Source organism: Macaca mulatta, chromosome 16 (genome assembly GCF_049350105.2).
Source record: "Macaca mulatta isolate MMU2019108-1 chromosome 16, T2T-MMU8v2.0, whole genome shotgun sequence".
Taxonomy (NCBI): domain Eukaryota; kingdom Metazoa; phylum Chordata; class Mammalia; order Primates; family Cercopithecidae; genus Macaca; species Macaca mulatta.
The window spans coordinates 36,804,472-36,826,618 of record NC_133421.1 but is presented as its reverse complement, the minus strand read 5'-3'; the positions used below and the strand labels follow the sequence as shown (position 1 = coordinate 36,826,618).

The following is a 22,147-nucleotide window of genomic DNA, read 5'->3' as shown; positions in this document are numbered from 1 at the left end:
ACCGATACTCTTACTTCACATTTGATTACACCAAAACGCACATAGAACTCAAATTTTCTAAAATTATATTAACTATTATATTAGGTTTAAAAGCGCCTGCTGGTTTAAAATGTTTGTCTATTAAAACTTGAATATGTGATATATATCCCAACTTTTCTAATCTTAGAAAAAGTGTAATGATGTGGTACTTTATGTACAGTGGATAATCACTTAGGATTACTTATTTTCCCTCACAACTTAATATAAATATATATTTTTGACTCGATGTACTGACCCATTCAACTAAGTATTAAAAAACTCATTAGATGTATAACAATATACTAACAACTTGCCTAAAACAACAGAACTTCATACAGACCTCAAAATAGTTTCTTAAAAGCATAATTCCAGGATCACTTATTTAAAATTCAAAATATTACCTACTCTAAAATCTGTAGACACAATAATCCTCCAAATTAAAAAACATCTAAAACCATTTGTAATGTGTGTGCCATATTTCGGAGATACTACAGAGGGAGCTGCTGACATAGATAATATAGTATGCTGAATTCATATAGTAACTTGAGGTCCTATTAATCTTTAATATTTTTAAGTTTTAGGTAATAGGTTTTTTATTTTTCAAGGAGAAAAAAGAGAGTAAGGAAACTGAGGAATTTTTTTTTTTTTTTTGCTTCGGCTACAACCAATTTATTTGTATCAAAAACACAGGACACATGGCCAGGCACAGGGGCTCATGCCTGTAATCCCAGCACTTTGGGAGGCCAAGGCGGGCAGATCACCTGTGGTCAGGAGTTCAAGACCAGCCTGGCCAACATGGTGAAACCTTGTCTGTACTAAAAATACAAAATTAGCCAGGCATGGTGGCGTGCACCTGTAATCCCAGCTACTTGGGAGGCTGAGGCAGGAGAATCTCTTGAACCCAGGAGGTGAAGTAAGCCGAGATTGTGCCATTGCATTCTAGCCTGGGCAACAAAGAGTGAAACTCCGTCTCAAAACAAAACAAAGGACACAGAAAACTCTCCCATTTAGGACACTAAAAGAATCAGCAGCGAAGGCAGAGCATATACGTAACTAAGGTATTTCTTACATTTTCATTTAATAGTTGTTCTATAATACAACTTTTCAGTATCCTGTACTCCAAGCTAAACCATTCCTTCCTAAAAAGTCTTTATAATCCTGTGGCCGCTATAGGTATGATTCCTTTTTATGTTAAAAGGATTCAGTTTTTTCCAATCGACACTATTACTGGAAAACGCTTACCTTTTTTCTATGCATGCTTCTACATATAGCTAAGAATTATAAGGCAGAAAACAGAAGACTACTGAAGTTTAGGTTTGAAAGATTTGATTTTTCCATCTGTAGTCAGTTAATTACTGTGAGAGTAACGTGTCAAATTTTTAACCTGAAGTTAAAAAATTAAGTGATATGACAGGATGAAATAAAGCAAAACATTTAAGTAAATGGTATACCAGAGGGTTCCATGAATATTTTATGACAAAGGCTCTTTACTTAAACATCTATGAACAATTTTGAGGAGGAAAATTTCAAAGAAACATTCTAACTGATGAAATGGACTGAAATTTGCTACCAACAGCTACTAAGCCACCTATATCGCTCATGGTTTTAAACCATAACTATGCTAACTTTCCCTCTGTTATTTGAAATAATGATGAATCAAACATCTCCTGGACTCAATTAAATTATGGCCAATAATAATAAGTGATTGAGAACTCTTATCTTACAGAAGCACATACACAGTTTTCAAACCAAGTACCAAAATTAATGCCTGATATAAACAATATGTGCCTGAACTATAAGGTAAAAAATGGATATAATGAATTAACTAAGTGTTCAATGAAGAGAACCTAAATATATTTGGCTTTTATTCAATATACCCATATTCACCAATTAACTTACATAGAAACATTCTTTCCTCCCACATGGCCTATGTGCAGTAAAGGGTTAACTCGGCAGACCTGGGCTGTCCAAACCCTGCCCATTCCAAAAGTCTTCAAGACTGGCCCCGGACTTTTGGGAAAGTGACTTGGGTCACTGCCATATCCACCTGATAATAGTATCTTAGTATACCTGGGGCTTTGGCCATGCCAGATAGTTTATGTTAACAATATGATACATGGTGAATACCTGTCTTTGCCTGGGCCTTGGGCCATGCTGTATTAGTTTGACCTCTGGAGGGGAAGGGAAAAAGGAGGGCTGGAGACTGAGCAGCTAAGGTCACTCACATGGGTGCTTCATGCCTATATGACTGACCCACAATAAAAACCCTGAACACCAAGGCTCTGGTAAACTTCCCTGGTTGGCAACACTTGCCCATGTTGTCATATATCATTGCTGGGAGAATTAAGCACTGTCCATGCAACTACATTGGGAAAGGACAAATGGAACTTCATGCCAGACTCTCTAAATTGTTTTCCTTTCTTGATTTTAGTCTGTATCTTTTTTGCTATAATAAACTGTAACCATGAGAATAACAGACCTCCTGGGCTCAGCTGATCCTTCTGCCTCAGCCTCTCAAGTGGCTGGGACAACAGGCATGTGCCACTACACCCAGCAAATTTTTTTTTTTTTTTTTGTAATTTCGGTAGAGACAAGGCCTTGCTATGTTGCCCAGGCTGGTCTCCAACTCCTGGGCTCAAGCGATCTGCCCACCCTGCCTCAGCCTCCCAAAGTGCTGGGATTACATGTGTGAGCCACTGTGCCCAGCCATATTACTTTTTATTTTTTATTATTATTTTTTTCAAATATTTTCCATTCATGGATGCAGTCTCACATCTATGGAGGGCTAATTAGCATTCAAGAGCTTTTGGTTTAAAAGATCAAAACAACCCAGCAGTGTTGATCAGTGACAATTCTATTACCATATAAGATTTCCCAAATCCTTAGCCAGCTTAGTTATCTTGGGAAGCTCTTAATTGTTCCTATTTTCTCAGGAAGTTATCAAAGATAACAACCTCATATGGAATTACCTACCCCCTGTGTAAGAATGAGATTTTCATTACCTCACTGCTGAATCAGAAAAAGTATCTCACTATTACATGGGTTTCCATTCTGAGTCATAGGTCTAAAGTATTAATAAAAAAGCCTAGAGTTTGAATAAACTGCATAATCATGAGCTTACCAAAATCAATGACTTAGGATTTCCTGTCTTTATTTAAAGTTTTACCAAGTTAAATGCGGAATGGAAACTGGTAACACTTTGCCCAGGAATGTCAGGGAGGTTAACTTATGTCTCAGTTTTTTTCATGCACAGTCCCAGGAGCTATTACCATGCATTATTATATTATTACCATGGAGCTATCACCAGGCATTATTTTATCATTATTTTATAGTTCATTATTATTCACAATGTCTAACATACTATTTTTAAACATTAACAGTAGTAACAGGAGAACGTTAAGGGCTCTATCCTGAGAATCACATAGGTAAGGGCTGAAAGCAAGACTACATAGTCAGAATACCTGGAACCAAATCTCCATCCCCACACTTACTAGCTCTGTGATCTTGGTCAATTTCTTACCTTTTGTGCCTCAATTTCCTCTTCTGTAACATGGGAATAATCATAATACCTTCCCCAGAGGATGTTTGTAGGATTAAATTAAACATATGTGTAAAGAGCTTAGAATTGTGCCTGGCATCTGATAAAAATTATATAAGTAAAGGCTATTAGGTCAATATCACCACTACCACCACCACCATTCTAAGGAACATAAGACAACTTAACTTACATTAATCCTGTAATTTTTATCTTACCCCAAGTGTTATAAAAAAGGGCAGTATTACTCTCTTAACTGACAGGCAGCTGTTGCATAGTGGTAAAAGCACTTCCCTGGGTTCTACTACAACAAAGCTGCCTCAATGGTTTCATCTGCAAAATGGGGATGGTAATAATCTATCTCATAAGGCTGTGTGGGGATTAAATATCTGTTCAGATGTTCTGTTCTGTGGCATCAACACATAGAGTATGTTGATAATATTGAGCTCTGCCAGACACTTAGGATTTCAAAATTACCTGGTTCCAGGTACTCAATCACTTCTGCAAGGATGAGATTTAAAATACTTGAAGGCATGAACCCCAAAAGGTGCTAGAAGAACAAATTAATTTTAAAAATTGTCCCCTTCTTTCACATTCCCTGGTTAGGATACATTTCTTCAAAATAGTCAATGTGTGGAGGTTGGAGTATGTCAAGGGCAGAGAGTACCTGAGAAAAGGAAAAAAAAAGTCAAATTTAGAGAACTAAAAAGGAAACAAAATTCAACATAAAAGCAAGTAAATACTAACAACTCTTTAATGATTTAAAGCTTAGTTACAATTGCCCACTGAAAATTAAATTCATCTGTCAAGAAACACAGTCCTAAACATTAAGATGGATTTGTAAACTTACTATCCAAAAGACTTACACAATGAGAGAGGCAATTGGGTTACACCACATGCTACCAAAATCCCTGCACAGGAGAGAGTTTTTAAAATAAACGTCCTATTTTAAAGAATCAACGTTACACTAAAGAGTGTGAGGAGCCACATCTATCATTCATTCCTTTATTCCTCTGTTCAACAAACCTTTACTATGTGCATTCTACCTGTCAAGCACTAAGCTTTTAGATTATCCTGTTGAACAAAATAGGCATCATCTCTGCTCTCATGACTACAGAAGAGGTAAGCACTAAACAAACAAATAGTTACAGATATGTAATTATAACATCTATTACTATGGAGGAAAAATGTAAAGAAGGGTAGAGAGAAAAAGCTTCCCTGGGTAACACTACTCTAGAATTTGAAGGCTGAGTAGGAGTTGGTCGACGGGCAGGCAGTGTAAAGACGCTGAGGCAGATTCTAGAAACAGAAAAACCAGTGCTTATGGAATATAGAGGGTAGTAAGAAAACAGACTAACATAAAGTAGAAGAGGAAGGTATGAAATACACTACACAAAGTCTTTAAATCATACTAAGCATTTTCGATTTTATTCCAAGATTCTTGTAAGAAAAGAAGTCACTAGGGTGAGGAAAAAAGACTTTACGATGCAAGTCCTTTATAAAAGCAGCATAGTACCCGTGTAACTTCTGCCATCAAAACATAACAAACAAATCCCCTCCCAGCTGTCTTGCTAAGCTAATGAGAAATACCAAGCTCAAAGGACATGGAAGAAACTACTTAACAGGAAATAAATTGTGTGGTACCAGTTCAAATTTTATGATCTGTAGCTTAAATTTTTTTTTTTAATTATAGAGAACTTCAAACATATAAAAGTGGGCAGAATAGTATAAACAATACCCATGTAATCAATACCTGGCCTCAGTTATTCACACACATGAACATTTTTATTTCATCTCTATCCTTTACTCTCCCTATATAATTCTCAAGCATACACCAAACTTATTTCAGTCATAATCAGTATCTCTAATAAAAAAAGTTTAAAATTACAATGATCAAATCTAAAATGTAAATGTTTAAAAACATCATCAAATATCCAGTTCTCAAATTTCCTATTTTCTCATATTAAAAAAGTTTGTTAGTCTAAATCAGGAGCTAAATAAGATTTACATAGTATGATTGATAATCCAAAGGTTTCTCCACCATTTCTTCTTCATTTCCTCTTGCAATTTATGTGTAGAAGAAACCTGGTTCATTTTAAAGGTTATTCTTGTTTCAGTCAAGCATTTCTCACTATAAATTTTAAGCAAAAATTTATTTTATGAATTAAAGCCTATTGTAATGAAAAATTCTTCACTCACTTTAAAGCCAGTTAGAGGCTTTTAAATAGTTTAGATGTTTTTATAAGGAATATCTATCTTTCCTTTTGAATTAAAATGTTTATATTTAGAATTCTGGTATAAACAGAAAATAAGAGATTTTCCAGTTTCTTTGAAGAGTAATTTTTTTCATATGACAGATACATTATTTCATTTCTATGTATTTTTTAAACTTATAATTAGCCAGCTATATTTTTTAAACCAATAAATTCACATAAATTTCTCATTATGTGCCAGAACAATTTTTAACATGAATATCTGACAACTGAGGAAGGCAGTTAGAAATTAGTGTTTTACTTGACATCTTTCGGACTCTAAACTCTGTATCTGAGCAACACACATCCTGTCTAAGGGGGAAACAGAATGCAATGAGTGACAGTGTCCATTATACAAAGCTATTTTACACTTCAAATCTATCTGCTATAATTAGAGGTTATCTAGAAGAAAGTGACAACCATACATTTTAAACCTTGATAGAGAAGAATGAGGCTTTCTTACTCCATATTTGATGAGGCCTTTTGTAAAAAAAAGCCATATAAAATAGGGATAGACATTTGCACTACAGCATTTAGCTGTGATTGTTAGTTCGAAAGGTACAATATTTTAAACTATGCCTGGAATTTTTTTAAACGCCTGTTGTTTTATCCTCCTGCTCTTTCTACTCCAAAATGTTTATCAGAGGATGGCATTCTACAGTGCTTCTAGGTGGTAAAAACAGTATTTAGATCAGTAATGATCTAGGAATCTCAAAAGCACGTAAATGAGTAAGTGAGAAGGTATACTGGCAGAGTTCGAGACTCCAGACTTCATTTAAATAGCTGGAGATCCTCTATAAACCCCAGTAATATTTGAGGGAATAAAGTACATGAGATTAGCCTTAAGATATAAATAGGTGGACGCTTATGAAGACTTTGGCTTGTAAAGAGCTGAAATATCCTCAAATACCACACTCTTCAAAGGATTTCAAATACAAAAAAAGCAAGCAAACTTGTCTAATTAAAACATGAATTAAAGTTATGTCTTTAAATGATAGTCATTGCCAAACACATTTCTTAACAGTGTCTGCACATTTCACAAATCTTTTAAGAAACATAAAAGCTCATTATGTTAGCTGCTTTTTAGGACTTTAACCTCCGTGATGTTAGAAGATTCACTATAAACTGGTTACATAAGAAAATAGCTTAGTTTCAGTCAGCCCTTTATCAATAAAATAATTAATTGCTGTGAATAATTGTCTCAATCCTAACTATAAAGACAAGAAATTTATCTGTTCATTCATAGAATCAACATTTATTGAGTTTCTACTCCGCCATAGACTCAAAGACAATAATAAGACACCTATAAGGAAAACAGTTAAATCCCATTTAGCAAAGGAGCTACTCTTTTCTCACTCTCTCCCCACAATAGATTCTAGATTCTAAGTTTTTTTTACGGTAGAGACTATATTATTATTTTTTATAGAGTTGTAGCATAAGGTATACAAATCCTGACTGTAACTTGATGAATTTTTATATACACACATATTTCCATGTAAATACCACCCAGGTTAAGAAATTAGGCATTTTAGCCCCTTTGCTTTTTTTTTTTTTTTTTGAGACGGGAGTCTTGCTCTGTTGCCCAGGCTGGAGGGCAGTGGCATGACCTCGGCTCACTGCAACCTCTGCCTCCTGGATTCAAGCGATTCTCCTGCCTCAGCCTCCCAGGTAGCTGGGACTACAGGCATGCGCCACCACGCCCAGCTAATTTTTGTATTTTTAGTAAAGAGGGGGTTTGACCATGTTGGCCAGGCTGGTATCGAACTCCTGACCTCGTGATCCACCCACCTCGGCCTCCAAAGGTGCTGGGATTACAGGCATGAGTCACTGCGCCCGGCCCATTTGCCCTTTTTTTCAGTCAAAACCCATCCTGGCACTGTTTTTACTTCTGTCACCAAAGATTCATTTTGTGTGTTCTTGAACTTTACACAAACTGCATAATAAAGAGTAAAGTCTTTTGTGTATGGATTCTTTCATTTACTGTTATGCCTGTGAGATTCATTCATGCTCCTGTGTGAATCAGTGGTTTATCCTTTTTGGTGATGTGTAGTGTGCTATTATTCAACTGGACTATATCACAAAGTACTTATCCAGAGTGCTGTTGGCATACATTCATATTGTTTCCAATTTCTAGCTATTATGTATAATGCTGCTACGAACATTCTTGTACACTCTTTTGGTAAATATATGCATTCATTTCTCTTAAGTGTATACTAAACAGAATTGCTGGGTCATTGGGTAGGTGTATATTTAGCTTTAGTACAAACTGCCAGTTTTCTGAAGTAGTTTTACAAATTTATGTTCTCACTAGCAATGGATTAGAGTTTCAGTTGATCTATGTCCTTGCCAACAGTTGGTATTGTCAGTCTTTTTAATTTCAGCCAGTCTGTTGGGTACATAGGGTTAACTCAATGTCGTTTTAATTTACATTTCTCTGATGAATAATGACTTTGAACACTTTGATATGTTATCCTCTTTTGTGAAATTTTTCACTAAGTCTTTGGGCAAAACATCTTCAGTTATAGAAGCTCTTTATATATGATTCAGTCTGAAAAATATCAAGTAAAACATTTATTTCTAATTGTCTTCCTCAAACACTGAATATTTATTTTAAAAATTGTTCTAGCCCATAATATATCTGGAAATAAGTATTTTATTGGATATATGTCTGAGGTCTGTCTTTTCATTCTCTTAACTTTTGATGAACATTTAGTTCTTAACATTAATGTTAACAGAAATTAACATTAATGGTGTCCAATTTAATAATTTTTTATGGCTGTTTTATCTGTCCAGTTAAGACATCTTTGCTTATCTCAGTCATGAAGATATTTGCCTATGTTTTATTCTAGGAGTTTTATTATTTTACCTTTCAGATTTATGATCCATTTTGAATTAATTTATGTATATGGCATATGGCTAAGGTTAATTTTTTAAATATGGATATCTCATGGACTCAGAACTGTTTATTGAAATGGTCATCCATTCCCCACTGGATTATAGTGGCACCTTTCTTGCAAATCAGGTGAACATGTATGTGGTACGCCAGTTTAGAAACTTTCTGTTTCTGTTGCTCCTTGGATTCAGTCTCAATATCAGACAACAGTCTCAATACCTGGTAGTATGAATTTCTAACTTTATTTAACATCTTTAAGATTGTCTGGGCTATTTTAGATCTTTTGCATTTCCATAAGTTTTAGGATGTTTGTCAATTTCCATACACATATAGACATAAAACCCTGCTGGGACTGTGATTAAGATTACACTAAAATGTATAGCTCTACTTGCGAAGAAAAGACCTATCAATCACATTGAGTCTTCCAATCCATGAACATGGGAGACCGTATTATTTTAAATGTGACAGTAATCTGCCCAGAACCACAAACTTTAGGCACACAGCAAACAAAACCAAATTCCTTGAAAAGTAACATACCTCTAGAGCAGCCTTTGCTTTTTCCAACTCCTTAGCAGCACAACAGTTATTATTAGTTAGCACTTAGTATTACCAATGTCTGAACAGCATGTCTGTATTAAGAGATAGGCCATATCTGTTTTTCCCATATTGTATGATTCTGTAACCTACTTATGAACCGAAAGGGGTGTTGTATGAGTTAGGTCAGACTATACAAAGGAAAATGAATGAAGTTTCTTTGTCTCATTCTAGCCCTCTCTGGAGCACTCCAGAGCTAGGACAAGAAAAATTAACCCCAAGAGAGAGATCACAGAAGTTATAATTCCAGGCCCTTAGATTTCTTTTTTTCTGTCACTTTCATTCACTCACTCACTCTTCAAATAGAATGGCTGCCTACTGTATACTTAGTGTTATTGTCTAAAGACAAGAAAAACGTCCAAGACTTGTGTCACAGGGGCTCTTGGCAGGAATCAACAGACCCTAAGGGGGCTCTAAATGGGCTTTAGAGGACAAGTGAAAGCCTAAAATGACATTAAAATTGTATATATGTCCATTTTTCTGAGAGGATTAATAGCTTTCATCACAGAGATCCAAAAAACCTAAATCATCACTTTCCTTGCTGATCATGAGATAACTATGCATGTGTATACACACAAGCACAAATGCATAGGTGGGTAGACAGAAGATTCTGCCAGATTTTACAAAAGCTCAGACAGATACTAGTAACAAGCCTAAACACCAATTTTTAGAAAGCTAAACCCATTTCTGTTTCCCCAAGTTACTTCATCAAGGTGAATGTGTTCTTTAAGATGGCGAAGTAGGTACTCAGATGTGTGTGTGTATGTGTGTAAAAATTCAGTCAGATCACCTAAAATCAATGAATTTGATACAGTGACTTTGAAGGTTCCTTTCAAAAGAAAATCCAAAGCCTCTCAGGCTTTGTTACTATTCTCTGACACATAAAAAGCCATCCAAATTAAAATCCAACCTTCCTAAAATGACCAAAATCTTTCTAAATGCCATTTTTGTCATGACATTCCTTTCTGTTTCAATCAAATCTTGTTCTCAAAAGGCTCATATTAAGATTTTTCTTCTCTGTGTTTGATGCATCTTTGAGTTTCTAAGTTCGCAACAATTTTTCTCTCTTCTTCTTATGGTACTCGCCTGACACCTGAGAAGCTTTAAAAAATCACAGATACCTGGGCCTCAATCCCAGAGATTACAACTTACTAGGTGTAAGGTAAGACCCATGAGTCTTTGTTTTAAGGCCCCCTATCCAGGGAATCTTTGAATACATTTCTAGGTTTTGGTTGTCCAGAGCTTTGCTATGCACACAGCTGTCCTGGCTTAATGTTTAACCAGGGAGGCAACGCTCCCATAGTACTTTTATCATAGTAGTTATCACATTATGAAAATAATTTCAACTATTTGAAGATAAAGACACCAGAAACTAATGTAGTTTAGGCATATAGGATGTGCATAACAAATGTTTACTGAATTAATGAATATGGGTTCTACAGCAAGACAGATTTACAGTCCAGTCTGTGCCACCTTAACCTTGGGCAAGTTACTCCAAGCCTTTGGTTCCTCCTCCACAAAGTAAGGTTAACAAGCCCTATCTGACAAGATTTTTAAGGAGTAAATTAATTAATATATGTAAAGCATCTAGCATATCTCCTGACACACAGCAATATTAAACACACCTCTTCAAAAAGGAAGTGTTTTAAGTCTTTATTGTATCTTCCACATGACCTAGCACTGCACTCCGTACATAGGACACAATAAATACATATTTGCTGCCTTAACTAGATCAAATACCAGTTGTCTCTTAGACTGGCATTCCACACATACTAGGTATGCTGGCCCTGAGATCCTTTTGGAAATAGATCTCAGAGATAGCAGAGATCCATTATATATAAAATAGTGGTGCTGTGCCATCTTCAACTATGTGCCTCACTTTTAAACACTTTCACAGATGTCACAGGCACTCTTCTACGATAGAGCTCAGCAGCTCCAAATAGTGGTTGTGTGTGTGTTGAGCAGATTTATATGCATTAAAAAAATTTAATTTCTGCAACAATCATATACAGTTATTTCTGCTTTTACCATGCCTGCTTTGAATATGAAAAAACTTAAAGCTTGGAGAAGTTAACGTCCAAGATGCATCAGTAAAAAACAGTAGAACCAAAATTCAAACCTAGTTCTGACTTTAAAGCATAGCTCTTAGAAACTATATTAGAATTGCTTGTATGTTTTAATCAGTGCGATTTTCACAAATTCAGTTTATTTTTCTTACACTGCTCCCTTTGACACTGTGTTTGTAACTTAATTAGTTATTAGGAATGAGTCTTAAGCAAAAATACCAACTAGACAAACAGCAGTTTATTATACCACCCCTCCTTTATAGAAGAGGCCAAGGTTGGTCTGAATATAGCAAGCCATTGACATCATTAGTAAGTAAATTTCTTTTTTGTCTTTTTTTTTTTTTTTTGAGATGGTATCTCGCTCTGTGCCCAGGCAGTGTCGTGATCTTGGCTCACTGCAACCTCTGCCTCCCAGGCTCAAGCGATCCTCCCACCTCAGCCTCCTGAGTAGCTGGGACTGTAGGCGTGTGCCACCAAACCCAGCTAATTTTTTATTTTTTGTAGAGACAGGGTTTTGCAACGTTGCCCAGGCTGGTCTTGAACTCCTGGACTCAAAAGATTCAGCTGCCTTGGCCTCCCAAAGTGCTGGGATTACAAGCATGAGCCACTGCACCCAGCCCTGAGTAAGCAAATTTCTGATGCCACCCTTCGGATATTTCTTCATCATGGACACCTTTACTTGAGTCTCTGACGATGAAAGAAGGTCTGCACTCTTTGATACTGAGGTGACACACTAAGGTAAGGTCAAGAAATAACTAATAAATAACTAGACATTATTCTAAATTATTTCTAAAATCTGAGGAATTGGTAGTAAAATAGTAACTCAAATGGTATTTTGTTTTGTGTTGTGGTTTTTCTTTTAGAGATGGAGTCCTGCTCTGCACCCAGAATGAAGTGCAGGGGTGATCACAACTCACTGCAACCTTGAATTCCTGGCTCAAGTGATCTTCCCGCTTCAGCCTCCCAAATAGCTGAGACTACAGATCTGTGCCACCACACCCAGCTAATTTAAAAAACTTTCTTCTTTAGAGATGAAGTCTCGTTACATTGTCCAGGCTGGTCTTGAACTCCTGGACTCAAGTGATCTATCATCTCAGCCTTCTGAGTAGCTAGGATTACAGATGCAGCCATTGTCCCCGGCTTCAAGTGGTACTTTGAAATGTATTAAAACAAGCACATTGCAAGGCAGTTCCAATCGACTAAAACACAGCAATACCCTTTAAAAAAAATTAAGGCAAGAGAATTTCAAGAAGAATAATCAATAAAATGAAATATGTCAAACCAAGGAGCTTCGAGTGAACCATATGGTAAGTTTAGTACTCCAGTTTTAACAAATACGTCAAACTTTTGCAAATTTGCTTCTTAAGTGAGACCAAACTTTTGGCCAAAGTTCTCAAGTTTTTTGTGCAAATAAGCCCTCAGACTCATAAGAAATCATAATTTTTTTTCTGATGTTTTTATTGTGGCAATTAAAATAGCATAGGTTGAGTATTATATAAAGAATTTGATGCAGTTTTTCTTTTCACATGAAAATGAAAACATATTCTAATGCTGGCAACCTCCAGGTAAATTTTACATGTATCAACTTTTTAATTCAGGATTAGTTGAAGGGAAGCTCTGTCAAAACACAATGAGTCTATTTGTCTGTAAGTCTTCACATCTCTAAACACAGCCAAAAATAAGCTAGCCTATGTTAACTTAAGGGATGTACTGGGATGTACTGTTTTTATAGAAGAAACTTATTCCCACATCTCTAACTTAATCTCTGATTTAAAATATTATGAGATAAAGATAAAGCACTTAAAATCAAGGGTCAATTATTTCCACTTAAATCACTCACTACATAAATCACTACACTCTATTTTTGTGTTGAATATTAGTATTATTCCTCGGCTAAATATCAATATTTGCTTTGCATCAATCAATATTTATCTGTCAATCAATCAATGTTAGAATTCACTTGAATTCACTTACACTTGCTCATTGTTCAGTCACAAAAAGGGTCCAATTTGTCTCAGGTTTCCAAGCACCTCAATAAAAACCTTGGTTGTGGTTTCTATTAATAACCTATTTTCCCTACAAATACATGCTCCTTTTCTATGGGCTTTAAACATATTTAATAGCTTGTATTCTTAGAATTAAAAAAGACATTCAGATTGACAAATGAGAGTGCACACCACATTCCAGAAGCCACTGTGAAACTCCTGATTTGAGGTTTAGAGCTTGTGCATGTCATATAATTCATAGTGTAATTTTCAAACCTTCAAATAAAATGCTCATAAAATGGACTCCCCAGGTGTGTCTAATATGCTAAGGTTGAAAACCACTAATCTCAATAGTGAAAATTTAAGACAGTCATAGAGAGACATAAAGAGTATATATAAAAGGAGAGCAAAGCACTGAAAGACTACAGCTTAGAAAACTCTGTGTGTGTGCATCTCTTCCAATAAGAATGTATGAATTGAAAGCCTAACAATAAGTATTCTCCTATAACCTCACTGGTGCGCTTATTTCTTTTCACATTTTGGCATAAAACTGTAGCCAATTTCCAAATTTTACTTATAGGTGCCCTTTTAAACTCTCATTTGCTCTTTACTAATTGAATGCAGGTGGCTTAGGAAATAGTTTCCCCCAAATACCAATTTCACTTACATTATCATGCTTAAAAAAACACAACATCTTCAATTCCCGGAAGACCCTTTTGCAAGAGACCAGATTCTGGAAGACGTTGGGCATCTTTTTGAGTGCTACTCTCTTTCCATCTCTTGGATCTGTTACTGACCTAAAGAAGCAGTATTTGGGGAAGGGGGAAAAAAAAAACAGAGAAATCAGTTCCACACCTTGTTTTCCAATGTTTCAGATCATGACAATATCTTTATCTTAAAACACTCAACATTAAGTCCACTTAATAAAGCTTAAGGTGTCAGTGAGAAAGATAAAAAAATACATACTAACAATTAAAGAGAATGTTTGGTCACCCACGTCATCTGCCATGCTTTAAAAAAAAAATTCCCTCTCTAAATTTATATAAACAATTACTCTTTCTGAGAAGTCACTTTATACATTTGAGGTAGGAGAGGTATTAGTGGTAAAGCCATTTTAAAGACAGGAAAAAACAAACATACAGAAGCCGCATAGATAATATTAATTTGATAAAAGTCAAATAAGTTTTGTGCTTTATTTTCAGAACTACATTGAGAGGGAAGACATGTTCAAACACAATTTAAATATTTTGATTTCTTATGTATATGAACATCTTTTAGTACTACAGATTTCAATATAAGCAGCAGTTGAACAATTTCCCCTCCTTAGAAGTCTGGGTGCCAGCTTAGGGATCCCTCTAGCTCCCAAGTAATGATAACTTCATCCCTTTTATTTCCCAGCTCTTAGTGTGGTAGTTGCTTCTTGTAGTTACTATCTCTTTAACAACTGTGTCCCCCACCACCCGCCCCTTTTAGCCTTCTAACGCCTATATAACCAATTTCCTGTATTATATTTCCCTATGTTTGAAAAAGGAGTGTGGTTTCTGTTTTTTTGACTGAACCCAGTTGATACATATTAACCAAATAGTTAAAAGAATATCAGGCCGGGCTCAGTGGCTCACGCCTGTAATCCCTGTACTTTGGGAGGCCAAGGTGGGTGGATCGCCTGAGGTCAGGAGTTTGAGACCAGCCTGGCCAACATGGCGAAACTCAGTCTCTACCAAAAATACTAAAATTAGCTGGGTGTGGTGGCGGGTGCCTATAATCCCAGCTACTTGGGAGGCTGAGGCACAAGAATCGTTTGAACCTGGAGGCGGAGGTTGCAGTGAGCCAAAATTTCTTGACTGCACTCTAGCCTGGGCGACAGAACGAGACTCTGTCTCAAAAAAAAGAAAGAAAAAATAAATACCAATAAATTGAGTATACGTGGCCAATTGGTCATTTGGCAAATTGACTTTCCATAAATTAACTAACCTAGAGCTTTTTTTTTTTCCTTCTACCTATCATACTAAGATTGGTTGTTCTGGTAGAATTTATTTCCGTCCAATTTATTTGGCTAGATTCCTGCCTAACATTTTCAGCTATTATTCGTTCAGCCCCTGTTCTGATCATCCAATGCTCTGAGTATTTATTCCTCCTAAATTTGTGTCATTTTAAAATTTGAGGCTGGGCTCAGTGGCTCATGCCTGTGTCCCCAGCACTCTGGGAGGCTGAGGCAGGAGGACTGCCTGAGATCAGGAGTTTGAGATCAGCCTGGGCAATACAGCAAGACTGTGTCTGTATTTTAAAAAAACGAAAAAAAAAATTGATTCATGTGGCATTAATGTCTTTTTCTAAGTTATTAATTAAAGTTTAGAATAGGACTGAGAATAGATCTCTGCAACAGATAGAAGACTAGAAATCATCAACAAGACTGACATTCAATCATTAATCTTGGGTATGGATATTCAGTTACTCATTCAATGAATTACAATCACTCAGGAAATCAGACACTCATCAAATTGCTTTCCTGAAAATAAAAATTCCTATTATCTACGTATCTGTCTAAAAACCATATCAAACTTCTTTATGGATTCATTTTAGTGATCACTACTTCCTTTTCTAAGTGCTCGTGAAACTCTGAAATTATGTATTCTAGTATCTTTTTTTCCTTAACATAGTGCTATCTCTATTGAGTATTCTAGTATTTTTTAAGAACACGATGGCTTCACTTTCTTCCATTGGCCAAAATTTTGATAAAACAAGTATTATCTATTATTTTTTAGAGACAGGGTCTCACCATCACCCAGGCTGGAGTGCAGTGGCACAATTATAGATTACTGCAGCCTGGAACTCTTGGGCTCAAGTAGTCTTCCTGCCTCAGCCCTCTGAGTAGCTGGGACTACAGGCAATTGTGAGTTTTCAATAGCTTCATATGTAACTCAAGTAGGCCAGGAGACCTAACATTCATGACTGTTGCTTAAAAAATACCAACCCAGGCAGGGTGCAGTGGCTCACACCTGTTAATCCCAGCACTTTGGGAGGCTGAGGCTGACACATGAGTATCACTTGGGGCCAGGAGTTCTAGACCAGCCTAGGCAACACAGTGAGACCCTGTATCTCACATACACACACACACATACACACACACACACACACCCCCAGCCAAATCTGCAATACTGATTAAAATCCACATAAACTAGAAAATAGGAGGGGACACTGATATATTGCTATATTCAAACTATTAGTCGTACTTTTTTTCTGTTTAAATATACTACTCCAGTATCTAGCTACTAGAAGAGAAAAATATCAATGAAATACGAAAAAGGGAAAACTTCAGATAACACATTGTATTCAACTGTCATGTCTCTTTGGTCTTCTCTAATCTAGAAGTTATTTGGCATGTCTTTCACGACTGCCATTTTTGAAATATATAGACCAGGCCAGTTACCTTGAAGACTAGCCCTTAATTTGGGTTTGGTATTTTCTCATAACTAGATTCAGATTACCCATTTTTGACAGAAACAACAAAGAACTGATGCCTTCTCAGTGCATCATCTCAGGAGGCATATAATGTCAATATGTCTCATTACTGCTGATAACTTTAATCACTTGAATGAGGTGTCTGCCAGGTTTCTCCACTATAAGGTTACAATTTTTTTTCCCTTTGTAACTGTGTAAATATCCTATTCCTCACTGAACTTTGATCCATTAACTTTAGTATCCGTTCACAATTTTTGTCGGAATCAATTATTACGATGTTTGCCAAATGACAATAATTTTAGTATCTTTAACAGTTAGCCAGGCACAATAAATATTAGTTTTAAAACATGAGGTAAACTGATTTAACACAATGCCCTTTCCAAAGGCCTCATACAATACTTCTTCCTAACTTCTGACTACTACTTACTGGTCACCCTATTATGGTTAGAAAAGCCACTAAAGGAGATAAACCCACTCCTGAAAATACTTGACGCAGGCTCAAGGTGAGTACTGTGTCTTGTAATATTTTAAAGTAAAATTCACAAAGCAGTATTTTATTATTCATGCAAAAGCCAGTCATGCCTGTAGCTGGCAACAATATAACTCTAATGAATGTGAATGGCAGTGCAGTAATTTCATGCCATGTTGAGTTTGTTCTCTCTTAACTTGAGGTAGCAGATGCTTTGGTTCAGCACAAATAGTACCACAGAACACAGATAAGTGTAGAGGCATGTTATACAGGAATTCTTTTATTTTCCTTGTTACTCAAAGGCTTGAGGCGCTTAGTTTCTCTGCTGCTGCAATACCCTGGTTATTCTAACGGCACTTGCTAATGAAGTTCCAGCTGTAGAGATAATGAACAACACTTAGGACAAGTTTCTTCATTTCAGAAAAAAAAGGAGCCATCCTTATACCTACAATTCTGGGGCAGTTACTTTCTCTGCTAAACACTGGATGCCTTAAATAAGACAGTGCATCTGTCATTTCATCTGATTCCCTTCTTAAACAGTCAAGTTTTACTAACAGGAGTTTACTTTCTAAGTCTTAAATTAATACTTCAAACAGCATGTTTAAGAGTCATGAGAAAGAATCCTTCCTTACACTTGTCCAGAGTTTATCAATACTTCTTTGTCCTCACAAATTCAACTGTTTTTTAAAAAGCCAGAAGAATCCACAAGTCATTTTTCAGAGAGATATGGAATTGATCAAAAGAGTACAATAACAAAACAGGAAGCATTTTAGATCTGTTGTGGTCATTTTGTTGAGTTTTCTTAATCCCAGAAAACTGAACACTGCCACAAATCTGCTTAAATTACTGACAAGCAGAAAAGTTGTAATGAAACAAAAGTGAAACTTATTACTGGGAATACTTTCTCAGCCACTAAAATGTCACTTAAAACATCTTTAAACTAGACAGCAAGAATCTCCAAGAAATTGTTTCTTTTTCATTTTTATGTGAAGAATCCCCCATGTTTTAGCAGTTTTAAAGTTCATGTTTCTGATACATATTTTTAGCTATTCAAAGCAAATACATAATATAATTTAAAAAGTGCTTCAACTTGGTTTAAGAAAATCAGGTTCTTCTAATTCTATTCACATAAAGTTGTAATCAGCAATCCTCCATTTCTTGCTACACATACTACAATATGTCAACTACACTGATACAGTACATATCTCAGTAATAGAACCTTCTAACTAAACTCTAAATATTTAGATTATTGCCTTCACATTTATTTTGAAATTCATTTCCTTATTTTTACTTGTATTTAGATTAAGTCTGTTTCAGAAAACAATAGCAAACTGGGGCAAAATTTTTGACAACAAACAAGTCTAGGAAATGTATCCTATTTGTACCTTGGTCCTTGTTTTATGTTCAAGGATACATAAGAAATTTATGTAATAAGTTATGGAATAACAAATTTATTTTTATTTCTCACTGGTCTTTCTAATTGCAATTTTAACAGGCTATAATTTGTGTGCACTCCACCACATTTATAGAGTTGTACACAATTTAGAAGAAATCTTTCTAGGCTTTTCCCCCATCCAAAACACATAAATAAAAAATGGATTCTCATCTTCTATATTTAATGTATCCTATTAGCCGAGTTCTTTTCTCATTTGTTTGTTTATCCAAGTTTGGTAATTGTTGGGTTAGCTGTATGCATTAAGAAAGAGATCCTTTTCCAATTTATTAGGATATATAAAATGATTCCCAAATTTGCTAATTTGTATTACAAAGAAAAAAGGCTTTATACAACAGATAAACCAAGGCTGAGAAACAGTTCATTCTTTTCTTCATATCCTCCTAATATTGAATAATATTAGGAGCAGCAAAATATCTATATTTGACTCAAAGAGTTAAATAAGAACTTAAACATCCTCTAACTCTGTGTTTAATGAACTAAAAATAGCAAAGATCTCAGCAGATAAGACAGCACTGGGCCATTCTGATCTGTAGTGAGACACCTGAGGGTGCTGATAATGGAGGAAGGATAAGGAACAGGTAAGCCATCCAGTATCAAGCTGTCATATTTATTTTCAAGTACTTAGTACTAGTGAGTGAAACCTAACTCTTAAGACCCTTTCAGTCCCCACCAATAATACTGGATAAGTTAAAATGTAGCTAAATCATTTTATGATAATTCTTGTGGTCTTGGGAATATTTAATTGTTTTTTAGATCATGAATTAATTAGTTCCATCCATACTGTAGATGTTGGGGAGATACAGAGACTTCCTCCTCAGTCACTGTTCAATATGTCTATGAGGAGTATTGAACTGCCTGCAGGAAAACTGCCATGCCAGATTTTCTCATGTTAGGGGGTGAACATGATACAGCCCAGTCTGCCAAGTCTAGGTAGTTTTCATGGCCCACTAGTCACAATCCTTGCTTAGAAACAGACCTACGAATATTGCATGGGGAGGAAAACCAGTTGAAACAATGAAGGAAAGGTTTCTAGGCAAAGCCACAAATGAAAATAATTCACAACTACATCTCCCTCTTGCATTTTAACAACTTTGTCTAGGCAAGAAGAGGTTACAAAGGGCAAGTAAAGCTAAAAATATGTCACACAAAAATGCACTTACTTTTAATCTCACTGATGACTTCCTGAAAGATATGTGTTCAGTAATAGGAACATTGAGGACTAGAAAAAAATTTATATTTAACAAATGGCAATTTTTGTTGCACATTAGGTTTATGTAAGGATAGAAAACATTTGAAAGAAAAAGACAGTTTTATTCACATGGTAGGTTTGTGACAGTGTGGCTTTGCAGATGTCAAAAATCTTAATGAATTTAGAAATAAAGCTCACATCAGAAAACTTTGTTCTGAATTGTCATTGAGCATACTTTAATATTTTAATGGCTAATATTTTAATAATTACTTAATACCAAATGTGAACAATATGCCTGAAGCTAAAAGCAAATTGAACATATCAACAGTAAAAAACATTTTTGAAATAAAAGAGGCCCTTTGCCTGGTTGCACTCCTGAAAGCAAGATGGGTCACCAGCAGCTCTACTGGAGCCACCCATGAAAATTCGGCCGGGGTTCTCACACTTGTTGCATCTGCTCAAACCAGCATGCTCTGATCCTGAAACACGGCCTCAATAGGTGCTGCCAGTGTTTCCATCAGTACGTGAAGGATATAGGTTTCATTAAGTTGGACTAAATGATCTTTGTTGAATGAATTATCCAAGGCATCCACTCAATGAAAGAAACCATGTTAGCGCTGTATACATAAAATAAAAAATTTTAAAAATATAAATGAGGAAATGTGAATATGGCTTAGAATTAGTTATAAATAATATGTCCGTATTTTCTAGAGATGCATACTTATAAGTATAAATAGGTGAAATGACATGAGATCTAGGATTTGTTTTAAAATACTTCAGCAACAATAAAAAAAATAGTTGAAACAAATGAAGCAGATCTTATTAAATACTGAATCTAGGTGGTGGGTATAATGGGGTCTAATTATACAAACGGAAAATAATGTAAGTTTGAAATTTTCAAAATAAAAATAATAAAATGAAATTTATAAAAAATACTATTTATAATATTAAAAATATGTAATATCTGGGATTAAAGCTAACAGATGCTACACAAGACTTCTATACAAGATGTTTAAAAAATATTACAGAGCAAAATTAAAGAATAAAAGGAAAGATGTATCATATTCATGGACTCAACATTGTAAAATTTTCAGTTCCCCCCAAATTGATGGGGGGATAGATGAAGTAGTTTTAAAGTTTTTCTATAAATTCAAGAGTTCTAAGGACAGCTAAAACACTTCAAGAAGGATAGGTCAGTTTTGAAAAAATTGCTTTACTAGGTATGAAGACATAGTAAAGCTACAGTAATTTACATAGTGTAATTTTGGTACAAAGATAGATGAAATAGAAATATAATCTAAAAAGAGACTATCGCCTATATGAACACTTGACTTACCAAAAAGTTTGCTCTGCAGAGCAGTGGAGACAGGAAGGTTGTGTCAGTTATTAAGCTAGTCTCTCTCAGCTTCAAACCCATCCACCTAAACACTGCTCTATAATGCTGTGGAGCTAAACTCTACAAACCACATTTTGGTTTTGCCAACTGGCTCCATGTTAGGCTCTGCCAACAGAAGGTTGTAGAGGGAGACTGCAAGGCTGGAGGAGGAAGAAGGGACTTGCTCCTCCTATGGGCTTCCTGTCTGTTTCTTGTTTCTGTGACACCCAAGCAATACTTCTTCACTCCCAGCAATAGTACCTTCTTATAGCAGTAGCTGAATTCAGTTTATAGTTCTGCCAAAACTTGCAGAACTAGCCTCACCACATCTTTCATGCCAGATACCAGCATCAGTGAGCCAGTATCCTCTCCTCAGACATCATGGGGTTCTAAATTTAATAATTCCAACCTCTTCCCTTTATTCTTCCTGTTGTGGGGTGGAAACCGCTACTTTTGTGATATCTTACGTGTTTTCTTCTTGCATTTTTAGTTATCTACTTGACAACTTTATACCTAATTAACATTTTTTCCCATATTAAACTCTGTTTAAATAACTGGTGTGGTTTCTTTCTCCTGATTGAACCCTGTCAGATATAGTATCTTTTCAATCTATGTTATTGGAACCATGAAATATCCACATGGAAAAATAAGATGAACCTCCAAACCTACTTCACACTATACACAAAAATGAATTCCAGGTAGGATGTAGATATAAATGTGAAAATCAAAATCACATCGCTTTTAGAAGATAACATATAGAAGAATATGATATTAAGGCAGGGAAGGATTTCATCAGTTGAACACAAAAAGCACTAATCACAGTGGAAAATATTGATATATTTGACTACTTTAAAAT

The 22,147-nt window shown here is 35.6% G+C and overlaps 1 protein-coding gene, 1 long non-coding RNA gene and 1 pseudogene across 8 annotated transcripts in view; 2 read left to right on the top strand and 1 right to left on the bottom strand.

Annotated features, from left to right (window-relative positions):
* Positions 1-22,147, bottom strand: part of NLK (nemo like kinase) — a 152,638-nt gene that overhangs the window by 57,419 nt on the left and 73,072 nt on the right. For all 7 annotated transcript variants that reach the window (XR_013406219.1, XR_013406220.1, XR_013406222.1 and 4 more), the window contains 2 exons: positions 14,011-14,140; positions 4,165-4,220 (listed from right to left, as the gene is read on the bottom strand). Coding sequence is in view for 2 of the 7 variants with exons in the window: in XM_077970580.1 (XP_077826706.1) it covers positions 4,165-4,220; positions 14,011-14,140 (186 nt within the window). In the remaining 5 variants the exon portion in view is untranslated. The remainder of the gene's footprint in view (positions 1-4,164; positions 4,221-14,010; positions 14,141-22,147) is intronic.
* On the top strand, positions 654-11,422 carry LOC144335390 (uncharacterized). The gene is made up of 2 exons (XR_013406233.1): positions 654-739; positions 7,664-11,422. It is a non-coding gene; the product is annotated as an uncharacterized LOC144335390 (long non-coding RNA).
* Positions 20,172-20,473, top strand: LOC114673081 (small ribosomal subunit protein uS14 pseudogene; annotated as a pseudogene).